The 9,679-nt window shown below is 58.7% G+C and overlaps 1 protein-coding gene and 1 non-coding gene across 2 annotated transcripts; both read left to right on the top strand.

Annotated features, from left to right (window-relative positions):
• Nucleotides 1–467: 467 nt before the first annotated feature.
• EEF2 (eukaryotic translation elongation factor 2) lies at nt 468–9,590 on the top strand. Its single transcript, XM_041424748.1, has 15 exons — nt 468–614; nt 1,210–1,424; nt 2,091–2,272; nt 2,356–2,567; nt 3,210–3,388; nt 4,274–4,379; nt 4,640–4,753; nt 4,901–5,039; nt 5,668–5,863; nt 5,993–6,251; nt 6,472–6,579; nt 6,659–7,012; nt 7,816–7,998; nt 8,076–8,208; nt 8,935–9,590. The coding sequence occupies exons 1-15, from the start codon at nt 612–614 to the stop codon at nt 9,126–9,128; spliced, it is 2,577 nt and encodes an 858-aa protein (XP_041280682.1). The 5' UTR covers nt 468–611; the 3' UTR covers nt 9,129–9,590.
• Nucleotides 4,437–4,505, top strand: LOC121347570. Its single transcript, XR_005954247.1, has one exon. It is a non-coding gene; the product is annotated as a small nucleolar RNA SNORD37 (small nucleolar RNA).
• Nucleotides 9,591–9,679: the final 89 nt, after the last annotated feature.

The raw sequence follows: 9,679 nt of genomic DNA, 5'->3' as shown, positions 1-9,679 counted from the left end.
GTGCTGCCCCCGCGCTCCTCCCCGCCAGCAGGGGGCGCTGCAGCCCGGCCCGCCCGGCGCATGCGCACTGCGGCCGCCCTGCGGGACCGGGGCGGGGCGCGCCGGACCCACCGGTACCAGGGGCCGCTGCCTGACACCGGGCTCGGCCCTACCGCCTTCTCCTAGCGGCCGAGCCCCCGTGCTCGGCTGCCGCTCGGTGATACCGCTCCGAGGGCGGCCTCGCCGACGCCGGTGCACCGGGTCGGTTCTTACACCGGCAGCTGGAGGGGTGGACTTTCAACCCGCCGCAGCCCGGGCGGGGCGGGGCTGTCGCTGCCGGTCGCTGTTCCGCCGGTGTCGCCTCGCTGCAGTGCCGGTGCAGCCGCGGTGACACCCACGTGGTGCCGGTGAGGCGGAACAGCCTCCCGACCATAGAGTCCGCGGGATAGAGCGGCGCGGCCGCGCACGCGCTCTGCGCAGCCCCCGCCCCTCAACGACACCGCCCTATAAGAGGGCGCCGGCTGACGTCAGCGCTCTCTTCCGCCCGCTCTGCGCTCGCCAGCGAGACAGGGCCGAGCCGCCGCCATTGCCGTGACCCCCCCGCCCCGCAGCATCCGCCGCCATCCGCCACCATGGTGAGCCCCCGCCGCCCGCCGCCGCTCCCTGCGGGATGAGCGGCCATCGCGCTTCCCCTGTCGCCGGGGATGGCGGCTCCGCGAGCGCCGCGGGTCCCACGGCGGCGGCTGCGGCCTGTGCTGCCGGGCTGGGCCGCGGCTGCGGGGAGAGGGTGGGGCGGCGAGAGGGGGCCGGTTCGGGCGGCCGTGACACCCCCGGAGCCGGCAGGAGCCGCCGGTGCCGGTGCTGCCGCTGCCCCGCGGGCTCGGGAGCGGCCGCGCTGATGTGGCAGCGCGGTGGTGGCGCCGGGGACGGGGCGCTGCGGTGCCGGTCGTGCCTTATGTAACGCTGCGGTCTGGGCTGGCACCGGCCCGGGCTCGGTTTTTGGGGGCGTTTTGCGCCCTGCACCCGCTGACACCGCGGCTTGAGGGACGCGGGGCAGGGAGGGGTTGGCCCTGCAGCCCCGCTGCGGTGCCCTTGCTGCGGGTTGTGTTGTCACCCAGGCAGAGGTGGTGTCACCGTGCTTACGGCAGGTATTTATGGGAGGTTCGGCTTCCTTGGGATTGCTAAAGCTGTTTTTATACACGCTGAGTCCCCCTTCTCCCCTCCCTCAAGGTGAACTTCACGGTAGACCAGATACGGGCCATCATGGACAAAAAGGCCAACATCAGGAACATGTCCGTGATCGCCCACGTGGACCACGGCAAGTCCACGCTGACGGATTCCCTGGTGTGCAAGGCCGGGATCATCGCCTCGGCGCGGGCCGGTGAGACCCGCTTCACCGACACCCGCAAGGACGAGCAGGAACGGTGCATCACCATCAAATCCACGTGAGTGCCCTCCCTCAGCCTCCTGCTGCTCCCTGGGCTGAGCTCTGCGGGATTTGGCTCCTCCAGGAGGTGGGAGGAAATGCTGTTGGGCTTTGGTCTGGTCTAGAAGCTCATCTCGTGCTCTTGAGGGTCTTGAATGGTGGAGCAAGTGTTGATTGCTCAGTCGTTGAGCAGTTCTTTGCTGGGCACTGGGGAAGCAGGAGCTTCATCCTCCCAGCTGAGCACCAGGATTGTTGGATGTCCTGTGGATGTGGTGTGGAGACTCCTGGGAGCATCTCTGGGGGTCTTCCTGGTGGGTGTGCTGCCACAGGGAGTGTGAGGACTCTGAGGGGCTTGAAAAGGGGTGGAGAACACGGTTTGGATTGGTAGGAAAAGCTTAAATCCACGATTTGGGGATGGAACCCTTTGTGGGTGCAGGGAGTTGGAGGAGGTTGGCATTCTGGAGGGTGTTATGGTTTAGGAAGGGCAGGTTGTAGCCTGTGCTCCTGTTATCTCACACACTGACCTCCCTGGAGTACACTTGAGGAAATCCTGGAGCATTTAGGTTGGAAAAGCTCTCCAAGGTCACCAACTCCAACCCAGAGCAGAGCACTGGTGTCAAAACATTTCTAAACTTCAGAGAAGAACAACAGAGATCATAATTTTCATAGTTCCTCTTTCTTTCAGAGCCATTTCTCTGTTTTATGAGCTCTCTGAGAACGACTTGGCCTTCATCAAGCAGAGCAAGGATGGTTCTGGTTTCTTGATCAACCTCATTGACTCCCCTGGGCACGTGGACTTCTCCTCCGAGGTCACTGCAGCTCTGCGGGTCACTGACGGTGCCCTGGTCGTCGTGGACTGCGTCTCTGGTGAGGTTTTCTGCAGCTGGAGAGCATTTTGGGGGGTTTGGAGGTGGGGATAACTCGTTCCTAGCTGCTGGTGTGTTTGGCAGGCGTGTGTGTGCAGACAGAGACTGTGCTGCGCCAGGCCATCGCCGAGAGGATCAAGCCCGTGCTGATGATGAACAAGATGGACCGAGCGCTGCTGGAGCTGCAGCTGGAGCCAGAGGAGCTGTACCAGACCTTCCAGCGCATCGTGGAGAACGTCAACGTCATCATCTCCACCTACGGAGAGGGAGAGAGCGGCCCCATGGGCAACATCATGGTGAGGGGGCTCTGAGTGCTGGGATGGAGCAGCTCCCTCCTCAGGGAGAATTCCCTGTCCCAAGTGGAGGATGGGGAGATCTTGAGGGTGCCTGAACTCTCGGGCTTGGGGCTCTTGCTGGCTCCCCTCCCAAATTTCCTGCTCAAGGCCTGAGCAAATAAAGGCTGGGATTGTTGCCCAGAGCAGCTGTGGCTGCCCAGTCCCTCAGAGTGTCCAAGGTCAGGCTGGACGGGGCTTGGAGCACCCTGGGATCATGGAAGGTGTTCCTGCCCGTGGAATGGGATGGTCTTTAACGTGTCCTTCCCACCTGCTCTGCTGCTGGGTTCCTGGGAAGGGAGCAGGGCTGTGGGTGTCAGGTTCTGAGGAGAAGCTGGAGGTGTCCATGCCTTGCTGATCCTCCTGGGAAGGATGGCAGTCCTACCTGCACGAGAGCCTGAGCACACACCTGCTGGGAGTGGAGGAAAACCAACCCAGTTCTGTGGTGCAAAGCTGAAATGGTGCCTGTCCCACAGCTCAGAGGTGGTCATGGGACAGAACTGCTCAGACTCTCAGTGTCCTGAGGGCCCATTTTGTACTGGAGTATTTTGGGATGGCGTGGGCTGAGGGCTGCTGCCCTGACCCAGCTCTGCTGTTCCCTGTCAGATTGACCCGGTGCTCGGGACCGTGGGCTTTGGCTCGGGCCTGCACGGCTGGGCCTTCACCCTGAAGCAGTTTGCTGAGATGTACGTGGCAAAGTTTGCTGCCAAGGGAGATGCCCAGCTCAGCCCGGCCGAGCGTGCCAAGAAAGTTGAGGACATGATGAAGAAGCTGTGGGGAGACAGGTGAGGAGGGAATGGTGGTGAGTGGAATTCCAGATCAGCTCTGCATGGCTGCAGCCTGACACTGCAGAGGATTGCTAAAGGGGGGAGGGCGTTGTTATGCCTAATTTAACAGGAGTTAATTATATTTTGGTGAGTGCTGGAGAGCTGAAGGAGGGGGAAAGTAGGGAATGGCTCTGCCTTGCTGATCCTCCTGGGAAGGATGGCAGTCCTACCTGCACGAGAGCCTGAGCACACACCTGCTGGGAGTGGAGGAAAACCAACCCAGTTCTGTGGTGCAAAGCTGAAATGGTGCCTGTCCCACAGCTCAGAGGTGGTCATGGGACAGAACTGTTGAGACTCAGTGTCCTGAAGGCCCATTTTGTACTGGAGTATTTTGGGATGGCGTGGGCTGAGGGCTGCTGCCCTGACCCAGCTCTGCTGTTCCCTGTCAGATTGACCCGGTGCTCGGGACCGTGGGCTTTGGCTCGGGCCTGCACGGCTGGGCCTTCACCCTGAAGCAGTTTGCTGAGATGTACGTGGCAAAGTTTGCTGCCAAGGGAGATGCCCAGCTCAGCCCGGCCGAGCGTGCCAAGAAAGTTGAGGACATGATGAAGAAGCTGTGGGGAGACAGGTGAGGAGGGAATGGTGGTGAGTGGAATTCCAGATCAGCTCTGCATGGCTGCAGCCTGACACTGCAGAGGATTGCTAAAGGGGGGAGGGCGTGGTTATGCCTAATTTAACAGGAGTTAATTATATTTTGGTGAGTGCTGGAGAGCTGAAGGAGGGGGAAAGCAGGGAATGGCTCTTCCTCAGCAGCCCTTGGCTGTGCCCTGAGCAGGCAGAACAAGCTGCGTGTCTGTCGCTGACCTGAGCATGGACATTTGTCTGATTTCCTTCTCTCTGCAGATACTTTGACCCTGCTACCGGCAAGTTCAGCAAATCTGCCACCAGCCCTGATGGAAAGAAACTGCCCAGGACCTTCTGCCAGCTCATCCTTGACCCCATCTTCAAGGTGAGTTCCTCAGGGTTCCCCCTTGGCCGGCACCTCCCGCTCTGCGCTTCCGTTCCGTGCGTGATGATGGAAAATTTCTTCACTTTGACCTGACTCGTTTGATTGAAGAAATTCAGCTGTCTGACACACCTGGGGCACGTGGGCTGTGTCTCTGGGGGGAGGCTGGGTGCTGAGGAGGAGCAGGAATTCTCTGCAGGTGCAGTGGTGCAGCTGCTCCAAACTGGGTCACGGCAGCGCTCCGATGGCTGCTCTTGTCGCAGGTTTTCGACGCAATCATGAACTTCAAGAAAGAAGAGGCTGCTAAACTGATTGAGAAACTGGACATCAAGCTGGACAGTGAGGACAAGGACAAGGAGGGCAAACCCCTGCTGAAGGTGAGGCTGGTCTGAGCCCTCTGGGGAGCAGCCGAGCAGTTGCGCTGCTCCATCTGTGTCAACATCATCCTGGTGGGGAGGTGGGAGAAGAGGGGGAGATGAACCCCTGTTGTGAACACCCTGACTGGGTCCTGCTGCTCTGCCCAGGCCGTGATGAGGCGGTGGCTGCCAGCTGGAGATGCCCTGCTGCAGATGATCACCATCCACCTGCCTTCCCCCGTCACAGCCCAGAAGTACCGCTGCGAGCTGCTCTACGAGGGCCCCCCTGACGATGAGGCTGCCATAGGTAGGATGAGCTGCTGCTTTGCTGCCAGGCCTCAGCTCCAGCACCCCTGGAACCAGTTTGTTCTCCATGTGCATGGCCCAGGAGTGTCTGGGATTGAGTCTGTATCTTTTCTAGCATGGATCAAAGAGGATTAGTGGCTCACAGCTTGGTTCTGGAGCACTGAGCTGACTGAGTAGTCTCAGAGTAGGCTGAGGGTCCATCTGAGCCTGGACTTGTTGAAGACATTTCTTGGTGGTGTGATCTTCCATGGAATCTCAGAATAGATTGGGTTGGAAGAGATCTTGAAAGGTCAGCCCCATCTCCTGCCATGGCAGGGACACCTTCCACTGTCCCAGGCTGCTCCAAGCCCTGTCCAGCCTGGCCTCGGACACTTCCAGGGATCCAGGGGCAGCCACAGCTGCTCTGGGCACCCTGTGCCAGGGCCCCACCTCCCTCCCAGGGAAGAATCCCTTCCCAGTATCCCGTCTGTCCCTGCTCTCTGGTAGTGGGAAGCCATTCTCCATTTCCTCTTGTCCAGACAAAAGCCCTTGGGCTGGGACAGTGGGTGTAGGTCTTGAGTTGGGGTTTTGGGCTGGGTGCCAGATACATCAATACCTCTGGGCTAAGCTGGTCTCTCTCCCCCTTCCAGGCATTAAGAACTGTGACCCCAAAGGCCCCCTGATGATGTACATCTCCAAAATGGTGCCAACCTCTGACAAGGGACGTTTCTACGCTTTTGGCCGTGTCTTCTCTGGTCTCGTCTCAACTGGCTTGAAAGTCAGAATCATGGGACCAAACTACACACCTGGCAAGAAGGAGGATCTGTACCTGAAGCCAATTCAAAGGTGTGTCCTGGCCGGGGTGTTCTGGTGCTGTCTCAGGTTTCTTCTTGTGCCTGAGGCGTGTTGAGGTGCGTGGCTGTGTGGCTGAGTGGGATCTCCTCCCCAGCCTCACTAACTCAACTTTCCCTTTAGGACCATTCTCATGATGGGCCGTTACGTGGAGCCCATTGAGGACGTGCCTTGTGGAAACATCGTGGGGCTGGTCGGCGTGGACCAGTTCCTCGTGAAGACTGGAACCATCACCACCTTCGAGCACGCCCACAACATGAGGGTCATGAAGTTCAGCGTCAGCCCCGTGGTGCGCGTGGCCGTGGAGGCCAAGAACCCGGCCGACCTGCCCAAGCTGGTGGAGGGGCTGAAGCGCCTGGCCAAGTCTGACCCCATGGTGCAGGTGAGTGGATGGGGCAGGAATGGAGCCAGGGGTGCTGCCCCCAGTGCTGGGAAAGTATTGAGTGTTGGTCCTTGGCTTGGTGCTGTGACAGCGCCAGATCGGTGGGGAGAACATCTAGAAGAAGCTCTGTGGGTCAAACACAAAAAACACGTAGAGAGCTGCTGGTGTTTGTGGCTGTGGCTCGTTCTGAAGCTTCACCTGCTGTTCCTGGTGTTCCCAGTGCATCATCGAGGAGTCTGGGGAGCACATCATCGCTGGCGCTGGGGAGCTGCACCTGGAGATCTGCCTGAAGGACCTGGAGGAGGACCACGCCTGCATCCCCATTAAGGTAGAGAGGCCGAGTGCTGGCTGAGCTCGGGGTGGGGTTTGGCCAGCTCCGGTGCCTCACACCCACCGCGTCCCTGCAGAAATCGGATCCCGTGGTGTCCTACCGCGAGACGGTGAGCGAGGAGTCCAACGTGATGTGCCTTTCCAAGTCCCCCAACAAACACAACCGGCTGTACATGAAGGCACGGCCCTTCCCCGACGGCCTGGCCGAGGACATCGACAAGGGCGAGGTGTCGGCCCGGCAGGAGCTGAAGCAGCGGGCGCGGTACCTGGCCGAGAAGTACGAGTGGGACGTCACCGAGGCCAGGAAGATCTGGTGCTTCGGGCCCGATGGCACCGGCCCCAACATCCTCACCGACATCACCAAGGGAGTGCAGTACCTCAACGAGATCAAGGACAGCGTGGTGGCTGGCTTCCAGTGGGCCACCAAGGAGGTGAGGCCTGGTGTCTTGGTCTGGGTGGCATCCGTGGTTCTACTCTTCATTATTTCTTTTATGATTCTCATGGAGCAAAATGTTACAGCTGGAAATCCAGTTAGGGAGTGCAGTACCTCAACGAGATCAAGGACAGCGTGGTGGCTGGCTTCCAGTGGGCCACCAAGGAGGTGAGGCCTGGTGTCTTGGTCTGGGTGGCATCCATGGTTCTACTCTTTTTTATGCTTCTCATGGAGCAAAGTGTTACATCTGGAAATCCAGTGAATAACACCACTGGCTTCAGGAGGAAAGGTGCTCTGAGGGTGTTGACAGGGATCTGGCCTTGTCTAGCAATTCTTTTCAGGATTAGACAGGAGAGGACTGCAGGGTAAGTTGACAGACTGGGAACAGCAACAGGAAGGATCCATTTTCGTATACCTTTCCGTTTGAGGGAGATTCCAAGCCAGGAACTTTGGTGGCATTACTGAGACCAAAAAAAAACAAAACCCATTTCCCTTGGCCAAATACTTGAGTTTCAGCCCCATAAATGTGTGACAGCTCTTGTGGCTTGAACCTCAGAGCTGAGAATGCTGCAGTGGTGGCACAGAGCTGGGAGCTGCTGCCCCACCGACCCCCTTAAGTTGGGAAAGACCTCCCAGAGTCCAACCTTCGTAGCTTTGAAGCTTCATCCCTCAGCAGGGGAGGTCAGGCGGCTCCTGGGTGAGCTTGCTGCTCAACGAGCTGCTTCCACAGAGCTCCCGTGAGCAGCACCCCGTGCTGGGGCCACCCCGGGGCGGTGCCGTGACCCCGCTGTGCCCCGGCAGGGCGTGCTGTGCGAGGAGAACATGCGCGCCGTGCGTTTCGACGTGCACGACGTCACCCTGCACGCCGACGCCATCCACCGCGGCGGCGGCCAGATCATCCCCACGGCGCGGCGCTGCCTCTACGCCTGCGTGCTCACCGCCCAGCCACGCCTCATGGAGCCCATCTACCTGGTGGAGATCCAGGTGAGCAGCCCCTGCCAGCCCTCAGGGGAAAGGGGGATGGCGGCCGGGCGCGGCCCTGACTCCGTTCTCTCGCGCAGTGCCCGGAGCAGGTGGTGGGAGGCATCTACGGCGTGCTGAACAGGAAGCGTGGCCACGTGTTTGAGGAGACCCAGGTGGCCGGGACCCCCATGTTCGTGGTCAAGGCCTACCTGCCTGTCAACGAGTCCTTTGGTGAGTCCTGCAGCCGTGCTGGGAGGGAGAGCCTTGGGAAGGACCTCAGGAGATCCTTGAGTTGTGAGCTGTTCACCCAGCACTGAACCGTGTCCCCAAGTGCCACATCCACTCAGATTTGAAAGTCCCCAAGGGTTGGGGACTCTAGCACTGCCCTGGGCAGCCATGCCAGGGCTTGACCATCCTTCTGGAGAAAAAAACTTTTCCTGGAAAGCTCTGACCCTGCCTTGGTGCAGCTTAGGGTTAGGGTGTTTCTTCTCATTCTCTTGTTGCCTGGGAGAAGAGACCAAGGTTCAGAATATTCTGGGTTGGAAGGGACATTTTAAGGTCTTCCAGTGCCACCCATGCCATGGGCAGGGACACCTTCCACTGCCCCCGGCCTTGGACATTTCCAGGGATCCATCTGCTCTGGGAATTCCATCCCAGACCTTCACCACCCTCCCAGCCAGAAATTCCTTCCCAATATCCTATCTATCCCTGCCCACTGGCAGTGGGAAGCCATTCCCCGTGTCCTGTCCTTCCATGTGTTTGTCCAAAATCCCAGTTTCAGGCATTAAAAGGGTCTCCAAGTTCTTCCTGGAGCCTTTTTTCCACTCCCACCTCACATTGTTTGGCCTCTCAGGAGGCTTTTGAGACCTGCTCTGGTTTCCTCCGGTCCCTCCATGGAAGCAACATTAAACTCCAACCACTCCTGCCCCACCTCACCTTTTGCCTTGTCCCTCGCAGGTTTCACAGCAGATTTGAGGTCCAACACGGGGGGCCAGGCCTTCCCCCAGTGTGTCTTTGACCACTGGCAGATCCTGCCCGGGGACCCCTTCGACAGTGCCAGCCGGCCGTGCCAGGTGGTGGCCGAGACCCGCAAGCGCAAAGGGCTGAAGGAGGGAATCCCTGCCCTCGACAACTTCCTGGACAAACTCTAACGACACTCATGGAACTCTGGGAGAGCAGGAAAAATTTAATTAATTAGCGTTATCACCCATACCGCCAGGGGCTAGACAGCCTGTGACCACCGTCTTGTTAATTAAATGGGTTTCATAGCGATTTTGAGAACTTCAAATGAGGAAAACAAACAAAAAAGAAAAAAAAAAAAAAAGCCTTATAGGTTTCTGTGTTGCACATGACTCATCTTTGCCATTGTAACTAAAACATTTCCACTAGATCTGCCCAATTCTGTATTTATTTGACTCAAAAAAAAAGAAAAAAATACTGCTGCAGAATGGCCTGGAAGGGAGTGGGGCGTGCTTAAAGAGGACAAGGAAAATGGGGGGGAAAGAGAGAGGGGGTGAGGATGCCTTATCTGCAGCGTGACTGTCCGTCGTGCCCATCGCCGCCTGTAATAGTGCCACTGGAATTAATAAAATTGGATAAATGGTGACGAAAAATGAATTTTTTGGGGTGTTTTTAAGGGTGAGGGTGGTGCCCTCTGGTGGCTGTGGAGGGGTGGTGCCGTACGGCCGCGCTTAGCCCCGCC

Source organism: Onychostruthus taczanowskii, unplaced genomic scaffold, assembly GCF_017590055.1.
Source record: "Onychostruthus taczanowskii isolate IOZ18803 unplaced genomic scaffold, ASM1759005v1 scaffold112, whole genome shotgun sequence".
Lineage (NCBI taxonomy): Eukaryota > Metazoa > Chordata > Aves > Passeriformes > Passeridae > Onychostruthus > Onychostruthus taczanowskii.
The sequence above is the reverse complement of the archived record's forward strand: the minus strand, read 5'-3'. Positions and strand labels throughout refer to the sequence as shown.

Bases quoted from the DNA above. Each gene is read 5' to 3' on its own strand.
- EEF2 (XM_041424748.1), top strand. The intron at 4,380-4,639 runs GTGAGTTCCTCA...CTCTTGTCGCAG, and splicing joins TCCTTGACCCCATCTTCAAG to GTTTTCGACGCAATCATGAA. The intron at 7,999-8,075 runs GTGAGCAGCCCC...TCTCTCGCGCAG, and splicing joins TCTACCTGGTGGAGATCCAG to TGCCCGGAGCAGGTGGTGGG.